This window comes from Gracilinanus agilis, chromosome 6 (genome assembly GCF_016433145.1).
Source record: "Gracilinanus agilis isolate LMUSP501 chromosome 6, AgileGrace, whole genome shotgun sequence".
Classification (NCBI taxonomy): Eukaryota; Metazoa; Chordata; class Mammalia; order Didelphimorphia; family Didelphidae; genus Gracilinanus; species Gracilinanus agilis.
Genome location: NC_058135.1, coordinates 277,226,005 through 277,247,480, shown reverse-complemented (window position 1 = coordinate 277,247,480; position 21,476 = coordinate 277,226,005). Strand labels below are relative to the sequence as shown.

Here is a 21,476-nt window from a genome sequence, read left to right as displayed (position 1 = left end):
GTAAGACATTTCTTCTTTTTTCCTATGGTTAGGTGGGGATGGCAATGCTGACACCAGGTTGGGTTCAAGACAACAGACAAGCAGTTATCAGGTGAGCACAATGAGTTAACAGGGCTCTGAATTAAGTGAGAATTTGAAGTTGTCAAGGAAAGTCTCATCAGGCTTATGTGTAAATTAGTTTGCCATTAAAGGGATCTGTTCTGTTGTTGATATTGAAATTAAGGTAAACTGAATCACAAAGTTCTGGATAAGTTCATCTTATTGTAAAGGGTAGCAATTACCAATAAAAGAGGCTTGGGTCCCCAGTATGCAAAAACGCTCTCAAATGAGGGCAGGTTAATAATTTTTACAGAAAAAAGGAGGGGCTTTCCAAATCTAGAAAGCAGCATTATAGAAGAGGAAAACAATATGATTAGTTACAAAACCTGCACAACCATAGATGGAAAAACAATATGATTGTTTAGAAATTTGGAATGCAGGTCTAGCAATAACCATAAAGAATGCTGATTGATTCATGGGACCTATTTGCATCCTGCAGGGCTTATTAGTGCAAAAGAGATCACAGACTTTCTGGCATCCATTTGCATTTTGTGAAACTTTTTAGTGTGATAACAGGTCTCCCTTAGTTGTATATTGGCAATAAGATGTATAGGGATGATATATATTTTAAATTTAGGTGATTAATGGTATTATTTAGCTCAGAAAATGCTGAACTGAAAGTACAAACTTCTCAACTCTGAGATGAAGAAATGAGTGTAAGGGGTTATACAAAATATAGAATAAAATAAAATAAAATAGAACTATTTTCAAAAGAGAATCAGTTGAGAAATGGAATCAATTTTATTTTCTCACTGTATTTGTCAGTGTATAATGACATAGACAAAGAGCAAATGATGGTAACAGAAATTAGTCCAAAGGAGCTTAATGTGTCCCCTGTATTGGATCCCGAGAACTGTTAATGGGTGAGGGTTAGAGAGAAGAGATGGCTGAAATGGAGATCTATAAACCTCCTGTATAGGACTCAAATATTAGTCAGAACAGACTAAGATTTCCCCTGGGATGAGTGGCAATGTTAATTCATCATTAAGACCAAGGGTCCAGGGGCAGCTGGGTAGCTCAGTGGATTGAGAGTCAGGCCTAGAGATGGGAGATCCTAGGTTCAAATCTGGCCTCAGATGCTTCCCAGCTGTGTGACCCTGGGCATGTCACTTGACCCCCATTGCCCACCCTTACCACTCTTCCACCTAAGAGCCAAAACACAGAAGTTAAAGGTTTAAAAAAAAAAAAAGATCAAGGGTCCAGAAATCAGAAGGCAGTTTTCCCAGAGTTATTTTTTTGCTGTTATTATTGGTTTTATTTTATAATCATGAAATGCTTTAGGTTTTCCTTTAGTTTTTGATCAAAATCCTTAGTGAGATCATGTTCTCAAATTCCTAATCTGTAATTATAAGAAATGCACTCCCATTTTAAGATAAAATTCATGAAATATCTAAAAGCTGAGACCTACAAGACACCACAATGGCCACTCCAATATATTTGATTGTTTCAAAGGAAAGGATCTGCCTAAATGAATTTCATTCCCATCTCTTTCTGATTAAGTTTCTCTTACCTAGTATGCTACAATATCCTGATTCATTTCTTTGCCCAGTCAGTCGCTTTGGTAACCTACATATTTACAAGGCATCATGCTGCTTCTGTGTATAAGTCACAGGGTCTCATGGTTCAGGTTATATCTTTGGAACCCCAAAATAATCATATGAAAAGTGAAAAAAATTGCTTTATAAGTGGTTATATATTTACAATGTGCAATCATCCTTTTCTCCAACACCAAGCCCCACCGTTGAATTGGGTACTAGCTCAAGACAAATGATAGAAGAAATCAGTCATAAAATTCAAACTGCTCTATGGTCACCTAAACTGGTGATGCCATAATTACTATGGCTATTCTGGTACCTGGTACCTGGTATCTGCTAGGATTCATGCTACTTATGAGAACTGTGAAGATGGGATTAATCCTACCTTGCCCATTTTTAGATTTCATCACCAAAAGTGTAAACACCCCACTTAATCCTCAAGTGAGGGAGGTCTGTGACCCACGTGTGCAAGAGTGGGTGACGAATCAGAATTGACTGACTTCCCCTTGGGTAGTCCTAAGTAAAGCCTTTGCTGTAATTGGTGCATGTGAAATGGGAGGAAGGCACAGGAAGTGATGAAAGTAATGGTCTTTATAAATTACAAGAACTTCCTGGAAAGCTCTCTCTTCAGCCTTGAACTGGAGCTCTGGCTAAGGACGTTGAACTGTTTTATATTTCTCCTTAGAACTATCACGTGGGTGAGTGAAAAAAGGGTGACTCCCTTCCTTAGCTTCCCTGGAGGTACTAGCCTCCAGAGGGGCCCCTTGATTGGGAAGAGGCCTTGTGGCTAAAACCCTTGTTAACTGGCCTTTAGGCTCTCTGGCTGGGGCCTCTGGAGCCCTGCCGGAGTAAAACCAGGGCTTGAACACATAGTCTACCTCAGTGATGGGCAAACTATTCCCCACAGGCCAGATCCAGGCCATTGTTTGCCCATTACTGCCTTAAGCAATTCCCTAATCACTATATCTGGACATGGTGGTGTAGTGATTAGGGAATTGCTTAAGGCAGTGATGGGCAAACTACAGCCTGGATCTGGCCTGTGGGGAATAGTTTGCCCATCACTGGACTTTAGCTAGTTAATCTTCTGCCCTTTTCTCATTTCTCTACTTTCACTCTCTTCCTATATTTTATAAATAAATTGCTAAAAAATCATTGAAAATTGGGTAATCAATTCCTGGTGATCACCCTTTTCAATATTCAGTCCAACCATACTAATTTTTACCCTTTACAGAACCATATGACTAAAACACTAAAAATTCATTAGGAACGAATATTAGAATTATATTTAGATTCACTGTTCATGTTCGCTTTTATCTTCTTTGGGTTCCATTACTGGTATTATTACAAATCAGTCCTATGTGAGATGGGATTAAATGTGTAATTCTCAAGGAAGTGACATTTGGTTTATAATCCCAATATTCTTGGGGGTTGGGGGTAAAGAAGCACAATTTAAAGTACAGTTTAAAGAATAGTTTTTCTCCTGACTAAGGAAAGAAATGTTAGGGACTGGTTTATTAATTTTGGTGCTAAGAGATCCGGGAACAAATCCAAGAAGGATGATTGATAACAAGGAAAATGGAGGCACGCTTCAGGATATGACAATAATAAGAAATCCTCCATTCAAGGCTTTCTTATTTTATAAAGAAGAACATGTACAATAGGTTCTCTCTGAACCTACCTCATTGACTCTCAAGACTGAGCCTGGAAAATCATGGATTTGATAAAATGAAACTTAGCAGGATGGGAGGAAAGGAAATGTTGGAGACTGAATCTCTTGTAAGGAGTTTGTAATTCTTTTGTATATTGAAACCTAGATTATGTATCAGAAGACTATAATGTCAGAGGGGGGAATCTCACAATCCATATAAAAGACTATAAAAAGTCTGTTTTACCCATAGGTATTTGCATTTTGCTATTAGAGCATCTGCCATTCATTTGCTATCCAGGGCATTTGTTATTCAGGGCATCTGCCAGGCATGCCTGTGCATCCAAAGTCACAGGTGTCTTCTTTTGTGAAAGATAAAAGTCTGTCTTGTACTTCGGTTCCATGACTCCAGAACTGTATTGCTAGTGAGAGGGTTCCATCACTGGAGATGCCCATCCCACACAGTCCAATTCTTGATTCTGGGTTTGTGATAAGAATAATCTTAAACCCAATTAGAGGCACACATTCTGGCAAAATTCAGAAAATGAAAATTATATTCCATAAAGGAAGCAGCTATGATCATGTCATTTCCTTGATCAAGAATCTTCAGGGGCTTTCTTCTTTCTAAGATAAAATGGAAATATCTCAGCTTAATATTTAAATTCAGTCTAGGTCCAAGACCAGCATTCAGAGTAATGATTCATAACCACTTTTTGTTTGTTTCTTTCTTTTTTGGTATCATGGAACCTGGTGGCAGTCTATGTAAAGTCAATGGACTACATTTCAGAATAATGCTTTTAAATATATAAACTAAAGCATGTAGGAATGGAGAGGAAACAACTGTATTTTTTTAAACCCTTACCTTCCACGTTAGAATCATTACTAGAACTGGGCATTAAGAGACTTGTCCATGTCACACAGCTAGGAAGTGCCTGAGGTCAGATTTGAACCTAGGATCTCCCATCTCCAGGTCTGGCTCTCAATCTACTGAGCCACCCAGCTGCCCTAAAACAAATATATTGTAATACTAATTAAAACATTTAAAAAATAAACAAAAAATTAAATGAGTATACTGTACTCCCTCTTTTCATTTAAAAAGACTACTAGCTATTTCCCTAAATAAGTCTTACATATGTCATCTCTGTCTATTCAAGCAGGCTTTCTTTCATGACTGGAAAGCATCACTTCCTCCCTTCAACTCATTATTTTAACTAGATGGTGCAATGGTTAGAGTATTCATCCTGATATTGGAATATTTAAGTTCAAATAAGCCTTCAGACACTTTTGAGCTACATGACCCTGGGTAAGTCATTCAACCTGTTAATCTCAGTTTTCTAAAGTGTAAAATGTATAATAATTATTATCTAACATCTTAGTTGATCCCCACAGGAGTGTAATATTACCTAGGTTCCTGTGAGGATTATATGAGATTTTTAAAAACATTTACCTGAGAACCTGACACCTAGTAGACACTTAAATACTTGTTTCTTTCATTCTTTAACTTGAATATTTACATTTTTACAAGTCAGTCAGCCAGTCAACAAACATGAATTAAGAGCTTTCTATGTTCTAAGCAATGTGCTAAGAAATGAGGATATAAAACACAATGAATTCTATCATAATTATATTAAACTCAGATGCAAACTTTCATGGGAGGTTTTTCTCAATATTTTTGTTATATCATCAAAATTCACCATGTTTTTAAAAGTATTTAAATGTCATCTTAATTTCAGTAGAATATATGCTTACTGAGAGTAGGAACTATTTTCAGTTTTGTTGTATTCCAGAATCTAGAAGAATTCCAGGAAATTAAAGATGATTAAAATATGTGGGAGGGGAGGGGAAGAATAAAAGTTACACATAGCTTCTGTGCTAAGAAATATATAAACATAATAGCTTTTATACTGCAGTTAAGACAGTACATATGATGAGAAAAACAACAATCTTGAAGATATTCAGATGTATAATACTGGATGCCAAATTGAACCTCAGTGTTCTTAGCTACAAAATGAGAATGATAATCTTGGTACCACTTATTACAAATGGTGAATTTAAAGGGGAAAAAATAGTCAATTACAAAAATCAAAGCAAAATAAAAAGATTGGGACCTATTCCTTATTGTCAGCAATGGAAGGAAGTGATGAAAGTAACTTAGAAGGGAGGAAGAAAGGTAACATCTAACTGATCTGTTATCTCTGGTCCCTCATTTAGATTCTCAGATGGAATAAATGGCTGAAATTAATTTCACTAGGGTGACTGAGTTCATTCTCTTGGGAATCACTGAGAAGAAGGAACTGAAGATGCCTCTCTTTGTGATATTCTTGTTCATCTATGTGTTCACAGTGGTGGGCAATCTGGGTCTCATCACAGTCATCAGAATGGACTCGCGACTAAAAACCCCAATGTATTTCTTCTTAAGTCACCTTGCGTTTGTAGATTTCTGTTATTCTTCTTCAATAACACCCAAGATGTTGGGAAATTTTTTATTTGAAAAAAATATGATTTCTTTCTATGCATGTGCTACTCAACTAGGTTGTTTTATTAACTTCATGAATGCAGAATGCTTATTGCTAGCTTCCATGGCCTATGATCGATATGTGGCTATTTGCAACCCTTTGCTTTATATGGTTTTGATGTCCCCTAAAATCTGTATTCAGCTTGTAGCTGCGCCCTACATCTACAGTTTGATGGTAGCACTCTACCATGTTATCCTTACCTTCCGCCTGTCCTTCTGTGGCTCTAACATCATCAACCATTTCTACTGTGATGACATGCCCCTCCTGAGACTGTCCTGCTCTGATACCCATTTCAAACAAATATGGATTTTTGCTTGTGCGGGAATCATGCTTATCTCTTCCTTTTTGGTTGTCTTTGTCTCCTACATGTATATTATCTCTGCAATTCTAAAGATAAAATCAGCTGAAGGTAGGCGTAAAGCCTTCTCTACCTGTGGCTCACACATGGTAGCTGTCACTATTTTCTATGGAACCCTGATATTTATGTACTTACAGCCCAGTTCAAATCATTCCCTTGATACAGATAAGATGGCCTCTGTCTTTTACACAGTGATCATTCCCATGTTAAATCCTTTGATCTACAGTCTAAGAAATAAGGAGGTGAAAGATGCTCTGAAGAAGGCCTTAAGCAATAGTAATTATGTCCTCATTTTGATTAAATCAAAAAAGTGACAAAATTAATTTTTCAAAGTTATCTTAATCATTTAAACATTGAAAAACCATAATGAAAAAAATAACATACCTGAATAGAACTTTAGGACTTTGAAGGAAGAGACTTTGAAAATTATCCAGCTTGATTCTCTCTCAGTTCACCAACACATAAAAGATGATAGAAAATCAATCTCAAAAGGGCTCAACTTGATCTAATCCCGAAACACAATACCATGTGTATTTGTTTATTTTAAAATGTTATCTTGCTATTATCTTTTATGTTTTTTTTACATCAACTCAATTCCAGTTCCTCCCTTCCTCATTTTTTAAATCCAAACTAGATAATTCATTTTACCCCTTCAGAAATATGACAATGTTTTCATTAAGTATGAGAAAAAAGTTCAACAAAAACAACCAGCAATGTCTGACAATATATGCAGTACTCTACCTCGTTGCTTTCTACATCTTCAGTGAGTGTATTACCTAAATAAATGTTTTTAAGACAAAAACATATAGTCTGCAGAATCTATTTTTTTCAAATAGTCATTAAAAAAGAAACAAAGTCAAAATATAGACAGTGGGAACTTAATAACAACCAGAATAACAATTATAGAAACAATAATTATGTGGCAAAATATATAATGTGTATATTATATAATGTCATAGGATATATGTGGATATGTGATATTATATTTGTATGTATATAAATATAATGTGTGTGTTTAAAAAACTGAGAATATTCTAAAACTCGGGCTTCAATAGAAACAGTGCCCTCAAAACTGTGAATACATGAGGTTATTTTGTAAAATACTAGGAATTCTGCTTATTTCTTTATACAACGATACTATGCTAAGCATGTACACCAAAATTATTTTTAAAAAAAGAAAGGAAAGAAGAAAAAGAACTTGTTTATACAAAAAAGGAGGAAAATAGGAATCTCAATGATTTCATGTTAAAATCTCAACCATCTGGAGGCCTAACAGAAAAGTCTCTCATTACTAATGAAGGAGAAATAAAATGTAACAGACTATACAAGGTCATGGTAAAGTAGATGGTCTCCTCTACTGCTGTAATAACTATGTAAGTGGGAGGCAGTTAGATGGCTCAGTAGTAGGCTTAGAATTAGGAACTCCTAAATTCAAATCTGACCTCAGTTACTTACTAGCTCTCTAAATCTGCAGAAGTCACTTAACCTCTGTTTTCTTTAATTCAATGGAGTTGGAAATGACCAACCATCCTAATAATTTTGTCAACAAAATATCATGTACAATTTTGGCATGCTGGTCCCAAGAGTCAAGAAGAATTAAATAAAACTGAATGACTGAACAACAATAAAAATTTAGTATCCTATGATAAGAGAGGCCTGCAAGTCTTCTTCAGTAGTTTCTTCAACTTTGTAGTTTTATTTTTTTAATGGACTCCTTTAAGAACTGAGAAAAAAATAGTATTTGGTCACCTTTTATATTCTGTACTCAAATAGGAAACATTTTCTCAATCTGATTGTGAATCTTTCCACCTTAATGGAAAATATTTTCCCAGAACATTCCTCCTTCTTTCTTCCTTAAAGTTCCTTTTTCTCTCTTCCTTCTTCTCCTGTGAAAGGATTTATTAATCTGTCTTAATCATCAATCATCAGACTCATTTACCCTCCAATGATAAGTAAACCCCTACCAATAGGTCTTATTCCTCTCCAATCTAAGAGAATTCTCCAATGAATATTTACAGCAACTTTGTGCATGTATGTGTGTGTGCATGTGTGTGTGTGTGTGTGTTGGCAAATAACTGTAAGATTAGGGAGGGCACATTAATTGGGTAATTGCTGAATTATAGTTTATTATTATATGAAAAGATGGTTTCAAAGAAATCTAGAGTTACATGAACTGATAAAAAGTGAACAGAACCAGGAGAATAATTTATATTATAACAACATTATAGACATAAATAACTTTAAAAGATTAAAAAATAAACAACACAATGGCCAAGCAGACAATTCTGGAAGATCTATGATGAAACATGTTACTGACCTCCTGACATAGGGACTAAAGATTCACAATTCAGATATACATATATATATATATATATATATACATACACATATACATATGTATATATGTGTGTGTTTATGAGTGTATATATATATATGTATATATATACATGTTATGTATACATATATAGCCAGTGTGGGAATTTGTTTTGCTTGGCTAAACACATTAATTTCAATAAGGAGTAGGAGTGGAAGGTTGAAAAGGACAAAAATTATATTTTTGTTTGTCCCCCCAAAAAAAGAAAAAAAAACAGTTCTCATAGGAGAACAAATTTTTTAAGTTATAAAATATTCAGTTTTTAAACTATAAAATCAAAAGAATACCTAGAAAACACAAAATATATAATATTGACAAAAAGATAAAATGACTAAATAAATGATTTTTTTTTCCTGAAAAGGGCATGGCATATTTATAGGAAAGTAGCCAATAGAAACGGAGGAGATTAAAGATAAATTAAAAGAGCTGAGAAGATAGAGCAAGAAATATGCTGGAGGAGAAAGGATAAAAAAAAAAAAAAGGTTGGTTATGCAGTTGGCTTATCGCAAGACCTACTTCTTTGGGCAATATAGAGATGAAGAGGAAGATAACATGAGTTGATATCTTAGTAATATGAGATGAAGAGGAGGAAGGGAAAAGAAAAAGAGTTCTTCTTGAATGGTTCAATTTTTTCAGTAAGTTTTGAGGTAAAGTTTTCAGCCAAAATGATGGGGGGAGAATTAGTCATGCATAATTTCAAAAGGAATGAAAAGACTTCGAAATTACTCCCATAGGAGAAATATTGAAATTATTAGGAACATTTGAAATGGATTGCCTTTTTTATCAGCTTGTGAGAAAAATGTTTTTCTTTGTTATTTTGTTTATTTTTTTAAATAAATCAAAACATTTCTCCCTATACATAGAGGCCATAAAACAAGAGGATAAAAAAGTCTATTGTCTAGACTATGATATGAAGTTGATGAGCAACCTATAGAAAGACTACATGTATTTTATTATATATTATATACATATTTTGTATGAATTGCAATGGAAGTATTGACTGCGTGAAGTAATGAAAAGAGGGAAAACTGAGGAAATAAGCTTTGGGAAATTGTGTAAATATTTTAATATCTCTAAGCATCTGCTTATCAAAAAGGTTTATCTTCTTTTAAACATTGAGATTCTTCTGATAATAGTCTGGATGTGATATTAGAATCTCTGAAGCATCCAAATTAATGTTCACCCAAAAAGAACTTGATGGACTTCAATTGTCTAGGCTGCAATGTATCATTGAAATATCGAAGAGAAGCTTTCTTTATTAAGGATATCATGAGAATGATGTACAACCAGAAAAGTGTGAACTGTTCATGTGCTAATGGATGAATTGCAATTTGCATTGTTGAAGGAGGTACTTGGATGGAGGAAGTTAGATATTCAAGCACTGAAGTGTCCATGACTAGGAAGATGACATTCAAATGATTAGAAATTTAAGGCAGGAAGGGACTTTAATAGCCATTTAGTCCAGTTCTCATACATGAGGAAACAGATACTCAGTCTCAAGCAGGCAGTAGTTGAAATTAGATTTGAGGCAAGGTCATCTGATTACAAAGACATGGGTTTTTTTTTGTCATCTCAGAGATGGTGTATTATGCTAATTTTTGAAACTAATATTTTATGAAGGGTATTGATAAGGTAGAGAGTACCAAGAGATGAGTGATGAAATTGTGAAGGGCCTTTAAATTAACTGAATGCACTGGGAATGTTTAGCTTGAATAAAATATGTAAGTAATTATATAAATTCCTTGATAGTAGGAGCTGTTTTGCTTTTAACTTTCTCTATACAGGACCTTTTACTACTTTGCCCACCATGAGCATTTTATAAATTTTGATTGAATCTAAAGATTCAGAGTAAGAATTATATTTGGGATGGATGTTAAATGCAATATTTTTTCTTTAAAAAATTCATGAAACTTGAAAGTGATTATGGTTATATTGATATATAATATTATTAGAAGAGAATGTTTATAAAACAAAATTCACTTAAAATTGTTAATTTGCCACATTTCTCACTTCATAAGAAGCTGGCTTAGATTTTCAGTCTTTACAATATCCCAGAGCACCTCTTCAATTAAAATTCAGTTTATTTAACATTCCCCAAGGAACAAGTGCTTTGAGTTATGAATTTCAGGAACAGTTAAAGGTGAGTTCCCTTTGGGGCATATATATTAATAAAACCTTGTACTCAAATGCTATCCTGTGCATTTATGAATATCTAGCTACTTGCTCATCTAAGGTAAGACAAAAATATTCCAGGTGTCTTGGGAGAGCAAATCAATTGTTTAATATCTTTAATAGCTTAGAATCTATATTACTTTAAAAATAATTAGTGGTAGAAACTAAAATTAGGGCAACACAACAAAAGAAATGACATTATTCTTGATATCTAAAATGACAAGGTCATAGTTTATATGAATATTTCACCAGAACATTTAAGCAGAAAAGCATGTTAGGGCACTCTGAGAATAGCCTAGGAGACAATCCTTTCATTTTCTCTTCTGTTAAGCAAGCATTTCAGTATTATAGAAAGAGTATTGGATTTGAATTCCAAGGAAGAATCTCAACTCAGTCAATAATTTTCTATCTAACTTTAGGCACATTGTTAATATGGGTCTCAGTTTCTCCATTTGTAAAATTGAAGGTTGAAGATAGAGACTTCATAAGTTCTGCACTAGTTTGGAGGCTGTGATCCCATTAATGGGAATATCCACATGAAGAAGAATCTTGTATAATAAATGAAATAATGGGATTTCATTAGACCCAAGAGTCATCTCTAGGCAAAAGACGGTTTGGGCCAAATAAACTGGTCAATTACTGTTAATTTGCCAAAACATCTTTCAAATATAGAGCTAATAAAGGGTTAGGAGTTAGGGAATTAGTGAACATAACCATGTTGGCTTCTAGAGCCCCAGTAGTCTTACTGGCATGTGGTTACAGAAGACCAGGTTCCATTACTATAATTTCTATTGACAGGGGATAGGAGACTCTGGTCTTCAAAGAATTAGGAAGCAATTATGCTGTTAATCTATTAATTTAAAAATATTGATTTTAAAAATATTATTCCCAAATGATGGGAAGGAAACTAATAAGGATTGTTAAAACAAGAACAAAAAAAGTAAGAGAGTATACTTACCTGAATATCTTATAATATAAATGCTTTGTCTTTTACTTTTTTTAAAATAAGTTGAGATAAAAGGACTCTGAGGTGATGTGAGACTCTCCAGGGTTCTCCTAGCTAGCTCCATGATGCTGGTGAGTTGGGTCTCTCAACTTTATAAGGATTTCTTCTGAGACTAGGTTAGTGAGGAGTGAACTGCTTTTGAAGCAGATGATAGTGGGGTTAACCAAGTCAAACAAGGTCAAATGGACAAAACTTAAGTGGGGTGGATCCAGGGACAAGTAAGAGGGGAAAATGTGGTGGCAATATTATATGGCTGACTTAAAGGGTCACAAAATATTTCTTCAGACCATTGTTAGGCCAGATTGGATGTCCCATGCATGAGGAAGGTAAGAGCAGATTCATTTACTTATTCTTTGATGGCAGAGATTCAGGAGTCAGAAGAGGATTTTCTTGACGATACATTTAAAAACATGATAATGACATATGTAAGATACAAATTCCAGATGTACAATTTTAAGAAATCCAAATTCTCTTTTTGAGATATGTTTTATAATGATCCATAAATCCATAAGTAGAAGATATCAAAATTGCTAAACTAATATTCTTCATTCATCCTAAAACAAGTACCAAGCTAGAAGACTTAATCTTTTTGAGCCAGCACTCTTTTGTTTCCTCGAATTAATTTCACAAACTAAGCATCTTTGGTACTTCTTCCAAAGAACTATATAAGTTAGAGTAATGGAGATTCACTCTATTTATATATCAAAAACATGGGATAATATGAGTTTAGATCATGTCTACATAATATTAAAATAGTTGGCTAAAAAGTATAAAAAATTATCAACAAAGTATACACTAATGCACAAACACCAATCTGTTTCATTTGCTTATCGTTTCCCCTCGTTGAAGTGGTCAGTAATTTACAGGAAATACAAATTCAGTATTCGAGTTTATATTGCTCTAAGCACTCCTAAAAGAAGTTTAATAATATTTACTATGGCTATATTTGGATTTTGGGATTGTTTCAGTTCAGAAATCCAATGGGAGGTCATTTTGATGTCATTATCTTGTTCTTGGTTCTGAAATTTTCATATAAGCAATCAAAAACCAAGTTATAGGTGCCTAGCACATAGAATACCAGGTAAAATTCAACATTAGGAAAGTATTTCATACAATATGCTCAAATCCATATTTCAAATTTAGGTGGGCTTTTACCTATCATTTGGACTAAATCCACAGCCTCCTAATTAGACTCAGCTTATAGTAATATTCCAGGTTGCCTATCAATATTTCTTGCTTCCAATTTTTGTTTTTAATTTCAATTCATCCTTTAGGCAAGTGATAAAAATCTACTTACAATTTCATTCCCCTAATGTTTTATTTGTAGTGGCTACTTAATGCCTTAAAGATAAAATCCATATTCCTCTTCTTGGCATTTAAAGCCTTATTAATTGAGCTTCAGCTATTTTTACATGTATTCCACATCACTTACTTGTAAACTCTATTTGAATCCCAATGATCTATTTGTTTTTCCTCTGACTCATTATTCTAAATCCTATTTCTGTTCTCACCTTAGTTTCCCTAAAGGATCAATTGATTATCACCTCAAATCATGAACCCCTAATTGTATTCTACCCTTCCTCAAATTGTACAGGGAGTACAAAGTGTTCTAGAGGACTAGCACCTCTGGTGTGAAGAATTGATGAGCCCTTTTCAGGGCTGCTCACCTACCTTTGGTATCCACCTTTTCAACTCTCACTCATGGCTCCAGGAAGCTATAGAATGTGCAGTGGCCATACTCTGATAACACATCTTTGACAGATATGTAAAACCAGGTTGAGGGTAAATAACAGGTGTCAGACCTGTCAGTGAGGTAGGTGGAGGAAGTCTCCCCTGTGCATGCAAAGACTTTCCCAAGAAGAAAAAGTGGATGGGAACAAGTTATTCCAATGGTCATCAATTTGTCTGAAATAAACATGTGGAGCACTTAGAGCTGGTCAGACATAAAGATGCCAAGATCATCCACTAGGCCTATTACCAGTTGTCGTGACTTTTGTCCTGCCACTGGTCTTTTATGACTAACCTAACTCTGACTCAGGCACATATCATCACTTTCATAATGTCATTGGTCCTTTTTAAGAATAAAGAAAAGATAATAGGGGATTCTAAAAGTCTTAGTGTAGTTTTAAGGTTAAAACTACTCTAAGAGTTTTGGAACATCTTCTGCATTTATGTAATTCTAAAAATCAAATTAAATGCTTAAATAGACCTCTGAGGTAGTGCAATGTGGTACAATCCCCTCACTCTATATATGAGAAAACTGGTGCCTAGAGAAATTTAGGTCACAGAGGTACTAAATGGCACAATTGAGATTTTAATCAGTGTCTTCAGACTCCAAATCTCATCAGTTTCTTCACTAAATGCCAAATCATCTTCCTTTTCACTTTGCTGTGTCAGAAAATTACTTTGCATTGTCTTCCCTTACTGATGATAGAGTCAAACATCAGTGGGATTTGGTAATCTACGCTTTTAAGAAAGGGGACTCAGAGTACTTTCAAAGTGGAAATGTTGAGTACCTCCAAAGTACTCAACCTTCAAGTGCTAGTTAAAGGTTAGAGGTAGTGGTGGATTTTTAAATGTACTGAATCTTCTACAAGAGAATGTAAATTCCTTGGGAACAGGGATTATTTTTAATTTATTTTTTGTTTTCTCATCACATAGCATATGTATTTATATTTGTATTATATATGTATATGTGTTTATGTATTACATATATACACAGTATGCACAATATACATACATATATACAACTTAGTTTTTATCAGTTGTGTTGGACTCTTCATAACTCTATTTGTGATTTTACTGGCAAAGAAACTGGAGTGATGTGCCATTTCCTTTTCAAACTCACTTTTATAGATGAAAAAACTAAAGTAAACAGGGAAAAATCAGTCGTACAGTGTCACCAGGCTAATGTCTGAGGCTAGATTTGAATGCAGAAGATGGATCTTCCTGACTCCAATTCTGGAACTCTATTCACTTGCCATCTAGCTTCCACATACATATATACATGCAGCCCAATAATCCAGATCAATAACTACTCTGAAATACATTTCCTAAGGTTTGTCTTGAAGTCTTAATAAGTAAGTATATGAGGATCACAGTGTCAGCCCATGCAAGAAGCAGGACTTAAATCCAGGTACATGATTCCTTTGCCAATATAGGTGACAAAGACATATTCATTGAATTTGAATGCATAGGCAAGAACAAGAATGACATTTAAACACTATGTCTTTACTACCAAAAATAGAAATGAAAATTATTTTCTGTGGAAAGTCAATATAGAAGAGTGGAACAAGTATATAATAGGCATAAGAGCCAAAATCCAGACCCAGATCTTTCAGCATTTATTGAGTAATTTTGTATGTGAAACTATATCTAAATTTTCTCAAACAATAAAATGGGATTACTAATATCTGTACAACCTACTTAATAGGATCATTTCAATCCAATAGTTGGCAATTACACCAGATTTTGTGTTTCATTTTATTTTTACTATTAACTATCCATTATTGTACATTCTGATATTTGATGACAATGATGAAAACTATGATTTAAAGCAAGGAAAAAGCTGAGAACTAATGAATCTCTCATCTTTGTTTTTCTTTTGCCCAGGATTCCAAATGGAATAAATGGCTACGATTAATTTTACCCAGGTGACTGAGTTCATTCTCTTGGGAATCACAGAGAAGCAAGAACTGAAGATGCCTCTCTTCGTGGTCTTTTTATTTATCTATATGTTCACAGTTGTTGGCAATGTGGGCCTAATTATGGTCATTAGAATGGATTCACGACTGAAAACTCCAATGTATTTTTTCCTTAGTCATCTTGCTTTTGTTGATTTCTGTTACTCTTCCTCCATTACTCCCAAAATGTTGGGGAGTTTCCTATATGAAGAAAATACAATCTCTTTCAATGCATGTGCTACTCAACTAGGATGCTTCATTGCTTTCATGGATGCAGAATGCTTATTGCTAGCTTCCATGGCCTATGATCGCTATGTGGCCATTTGCAACCCTTTGCTTTATATGGTTTTGATGTCCCCTAAAATCTGTATTCAGCTTGTAGCCATTCCCTATATCTATAGCTTTCTAGTTGCACTCTACCATGTTATCCTTACCTTCCGTCTGTCCTTCTGTGGCTCTAACATTATCAACCATTTCTACTGTGATGATATGCCCCTCTTGAGACTGTCCTGCTCTGACACACATTCCAAACAAATATGGATTTTTATATGCGCAGGCGTCATGCTTATCGCTTCTTTCTTGGTTGTCTTTGTCTCCTACATGTATATTATCTCTGCAATTCTAAAGATGCAATCAGCTGAAGGCAGGCACAAAGCCTTCTCTACCTGTGGCTCACACATGGTGGCTGTCACTATTTTCTATGGAACCCTGATATTTATGTACTTACAGCCCAGCTCAAACCATTCCCTTGATACAGATAAGATGGCCTCTGTCTTTTACACAGTGATCATTCCCATGTTAAATCCTTTGATCTACAGTCTAAGAAATAAGGAGGTGAAGGATGCCCTGAAGAAGATCTTAAGAAATAGCAATCATGGATTTAGGTAAACTTAGATATTGACTTAAGGAACTTTATTATTTTCTTATTTTCCCTTCATTTTGAATATGATTTAGTGAAATGACTTTAATGAAAAGAAATGGCATAAATTCATAGAACGTTCATGGTAGAAGGGACTTCGGAAATCATCTAATTCACCAACATATGCCCAACTGATATCAATATCCAATAAGCATTTATTATTATTATCTACCATTTGCCAGACTAATTGTGGATACAAAGACAAAAATCAAAGAATCCCAGCCTTCAAAGACTTTATATTGTTACTTTATTTAGTCTAACTACATATAACTATATAACTAACTATTATTGACTGTCAAGATTCTCCCACCTATCAAAATTGTCCATATAAATTTTAGCTCTAAATTAAATATTGATCACTCCTTCAATCAAGTATTTCATGGGATATATGTATATCTGTAATTCTTTGTTTCTTTCCCTTTGGGACACTCTCCTTGGGAAGCATCACTAGTCCATGGCTTTACTCAGACCAACTTACATCATTGTCTCTCAACATGGACATAGTAAAGGTAATATTGTTTCAAAATTATTGCCATCAAAGAAGTCTATCCTTCCTTTTCTCTGAAAAAAATATATTAGTAAAGATAGTTTTTACAATCTTTAGAAATTATTTTTAAATTTATTCGTAATTTTTTATAAAAATAATATTATTTACAAAAATAACTTACTCAAAATCAGGTCCCCTCACTCTTGGGTCTAAGCATGGTCAAAGCATAAAAGAAAACACCTTGGAGAAGAAAAGATGAGTGTATAACACTGATATCCAAGGCTTCTTTTCATGTTGTTTAGAACACCAAGAAAGACTATATATAGCAACACATCCACATCATGCAAACTTTCCCAGTGTCTTAGAAAATACTCCAATGCCATTATTGAACTCTCTACGCAGGCAGGCCTGGTGGTTTCATCATTTTGAAAATCACCAAATCTATATCAAGGCAAAAGTGTTATCATATATGAGCAACAAAGTACTGCTATTCCTATTCTTCAAATATCAAAAAGTAAAACAATCTTAACTCACTTCAATTAAAAATTATTTATCACACATTGACTATGTGCACAGCACTATCCTCTGCCCCAGGGATACAAAAAAAATTACCTGATGTCCACAAAGGATTTATGTTCTTGTTGGAGAATGAGGAGGGACATGGTAATAACTACCAGGGGAATCAAGAAGGGCTTCACCTAGGTGCTTAAAGATTGAGCCTTCAAGAAAATTCATGATTCTAAGAGGTAAAATGAAGATGGGAGTCCATATCAAAGAAAGAAAAAAAAGTACAAAATTTTAGGAAATGAAATGTTGAATTCAGGGAAAAACCAGTGTGCCAACATGTCTGGAAAGAGTGCATGAAAGGAAATAGATACCAAGGAAGTTATTAGCAATAGAGAGCTCTGCTACATCCTTGAAAATTGTGAAATAGTAAGATCAAGTGTAATCCTTCTTTCACCATATAGTCTTTCTAGTGCTAGAAAATACCTATCACCTCCTGCTCAAATCTTCCCTTCTGTATACACAAATAGAAGGAAAAATAGTTCCAGATGATCTGTGGAATGAAATGAAGCATAGTAGAAAGTCAAGAAATACAAAATGTTTTCATAATTTCTTGTATTATGATGTCAAAGCTTTTTTTTTTGATCATGGCTTTGAGGACGTCTAATAATTCTTAAATTGTCTTTCCTGGATTTATTTTCAAGATCAGCTATTTTCCAATAAGATATTTCATATTTTTCTCTATTTTCCGTTCCTTTGATTCTGCTTTATTGTTTCTTGATTTCTCATGAAATCATTACTTTCTAGTTGTTCAATTCTCATTTTTAAGACCTGAATTTCCTCTGTCACTTTTTGGTTCTCCTTTTTCTACTGAGCCTTTTCTTCTTGCATCTCTTTCATTACTCTTCCCCACTTTTCCTCTGCCTCTGTTAATTGGTTTTGAAGTCTTTTTTGAGCTCTTCCAGAATCTATGTCAAATCCATATTTTTCTTTCTGTCTTTGTGTGTGTTTGCTTTGCTTTCATTGTCCCCTTCTTTTTCTGTACCTTGTCTTTTTGTCTCCATAAAAAAGTCTTTAGAGTTGGGCATTTTTTGTTTGCTCATTTTTCCTACATTTTTGTAGGTAGGCTCTGTTTTCTGGGAGGTTAGGATGCCCTCTTAAACTTTAATACTTCCTTGATGTTTCCCTTAGCTTTTTTTTCTGGGTTTTTGCTAGTTTTAGCTCTTCCAGGGTGGTATGATTGTCTAAGGGCTGGGAGCTCTGAGGCCCTCCTCCCACTGCTGATTCAATTAACCCTTGAGCTGCTGATAGCTTAAAGACTTGCCTCAGGCTTGGGTGTAAGCTTTTGATCTCACTCTAAACTTCATCAGGTCAGGGGCTGCTCAAATTCTAGCCCCAGGCTTAGGCACCAGTTTTTGGTCTCACTGTGTACTTGATCCAATCAGTCACACAATTTATTGTCCTGTCCTGAGAAAAATCCTGAGCCCCTGACAAAAAGATCTGGACCCTCCTTGCATCAACCAAATATTGTAAGCTGGGATCTATATCCTCACTACAGGCCCAGACTAGGACTCTTGGCTTACTCTGAGCCCACACTGATCAGCCCACCTCAGCACAGACTGCCCTGGGCTGGGATTCCAGACTTCACCACAGATTTGAAACATCAAGGAGGTTTGGGTTGGCTTGGACCTCTATTTGCACAGATAGGATCTCAGTATCTGAATATTGGCTTGGGTTTAGGTTCCAAATCTGGGACAATAGATGTTAGGTGGGAGTGTGTGACTTGTTTTTGACGTGCTCTTCACTCTTTGATATAGTATTGCTGACTGTGCTCCCCTATCACCCTAGTGCCCCAGGTGTTCTCTCTTCCCTTTGAAGTCTTGTTATTTTCTTGAAAGTTGCTTGTCTGTCTCCTTGTTAATTCTTTTACTTCTATATTTGTTTTGTGGTGTTTTTTAAATATTGACTGGAGGGGATTATGATGGTGGCTTTGAGCTTCTCTGCCTTGCTCTGCAACCTTGGCTCCCTCTCCCAGAAGTCCTAAAATAACTTTATACATTACCACTTCATTCCACACTGATACTCTGTATCAGTTACCATTATCTCTTTTCACACTATCTCTCATATGAATATGGGATTTAAGAAGTTTTTTTTTTGGGGGGGGGGTTGTTTGTTATTTTTTTTATAAGGAAGATGAAGTTAGGAAGTTAAATGATTAATTCTAGTTCTTCTAAGAGAGGGAATGATATGAGACTTAGAATAACTTAAACATGAAGGAATTCCATATTAAACTATTCTTATAAAAATACTTCAAAATCAAAAGAAAAATACTTTTTAAATCACCTCATCAGCCACAAACTAGAATTTCAGACTTCTCTATCTTTCAAAATTGCATGACTTCCAATATTTGTAATTTGGAAATTCTGCTCACCAACTACAACCTTTTGTCTTTTCACTTCTCCTCTTTCTCACATTAGCTGTCTATATGCTCATTATGATGCCTAGAAATGGTCCTTTGAATATTCCAGTTGATCCTAATTGGTACTTCACTTGGGTCCAAATCCAATCTTGAATCCCATGGGCTATTTCTTTAATGTATCACTAGCCACTATGTTAGAATCCCTTAGCTTTTCACATTCTGAAGTTATCAATCTACTAATTGTCTTCCCTGAGTAATTCTCAGCTTCTAGTTTACTTGTTCCAACTCCTTTTTTTTTAAAGATGTCTTTTTCTTTATTTAATAGAACTTATTCCAGGTCTTAATCCCTCCCTCAGGTCTTTGCCCCATAGAAAGTACCACCTGAGAAACAGATTTGTGTATGTGTGTGTGTATATATATATATATATATATATATATATATATACATGGTATTTAATGTTTCAGCTTTTCAGTTCATTTTCTGAAGTTAGATCTTCACAAGTTATTCTTCAGATATCAATTATATAGTTGTCTATAATATCTTCTTGGTTCTTCTAGGTTCATTCTTCATTACTTTATATAGATTTTCCAATTTTTTAAATAAAATTAACATTTTAATCATTTCTTATGGTACAGCAATATTTCATCACCATCATATACAACAATTTGTCTAGCCATTTCCCATTTGAAAGGCATCTGGCATCCTCTTACACAGATGCTATAAATACCTTGGAACATATTGGTTCTTTCCCTTTTTTTCTTGATCTCTTCAGCATCACTGAAGAAAGTCTCTGTACATTCATGATTTCATAATGAATATACAGTACATNATATATATATATATATATATATGATATATATATATATATGGTATTTAATGTTTCAGCTTTTCAGTTCATTTTCTGAAGTTAGATCTTCACAAGTTATTCTTCAGATATCAATTATATAGTTGTCTATAATATCTTCTTGGTTCTTCTAGGTTCATTCTTCATTACTTTATATAGATTTTCCAATTTTTTAAATAAAATTAACATTTTAATCATTTCTTATGGTACAGCAATATTTCATCACCATCATATACAACAATTTGTCTAGCCATTTCCCATTTGAAAGGCATCTGGCATCCTCTTACACAGATGCTATAAATACCTTGGAACATATTGGTTCTTTCCCTTTTTTTCTTGATCTCTTCAGCATCACTGAAGAAAGACTCTGAACATTCATGATTTCATAATGAATATACAGTACATAACCTCAGATGTTTGTTGCATACTCTCTTGATTAGAGTCTCATGCTTAAAACACACATGCTTAAAATTTTGGGGGAGAATTTTATCAATGTATTGCTATCCTTGGGCATCCTAAATATTACTTATTTATTTATTTCCCATCTAAAATATGTATTCAGAAGGGATTCTATTTCTCATAGTATTATGAGATTGGTGTTAATAGCCATTCATTCATTCATTCTACATTTTTGAACACATATATCAGCAATGACCCTAACCTTTTTTTCTCTAATTATGGAAAGACTATCTTTACTTTCCCCTAATTCTTGTTCTTATCACTGGTCTGATCGCTTTTCCTCTAACATCATGCAAGAATTTAGTAAAACAAGTCATCTATTCTCTTTCAAATATTTTCATATTCCTTCTATCAGCTGGATCCTTCAAAACATCCTCATTTCTTGGCAACCAGGGAAACAAGTCTTACCTTGCCATTGCTAATCATCGAGCTCCTGTCCTATGCCTATTCCTACG

At 34.4% G+C, this 21,476-nt stretch overlaps 2 protein-coding genes across 2 annotated transcripts; both read left to right on the top strand.

Moving 5' to 3' along the window:
- The first annotated feature begins 5,507 nt into the window (after nucleotides 1-5,507).
- On the top strand, nucleotides 5,508-6,467 carry LOC123251548 (olfactory receptor 8U9-like). The gene has a single exon (XM_044680840.1). It carries the CDS (start codon nucleotides 5,508-5,510, stop codon nucleotides 6,465-6,467), a length of 960 nt encoding a protein of 319 aa, XP_044536775.1.
- Nucleotides 6,468-15,334: 8,867 nt separating this feature from the next.
- Nucleotides 15,335-17,658, top strand: LOC123252665 (olfactory receptor 1044-like). The gene is made up of 2 exons (XM_044681932.1): nucleotides 15,335-16,256; nucleotides 17,597-17,658. Exons 1-2 carry the CDS (start codon nucleotides 15,335-15,337, stop codon nucleotides 17,656-17,658), a joined length of 984 nt encoding a protein of 327 aa, XP_044537867.1.
- The last annotated feature ends 3,818 nt before the right edge of the window (nucleotides 17,659-21,476 follow it).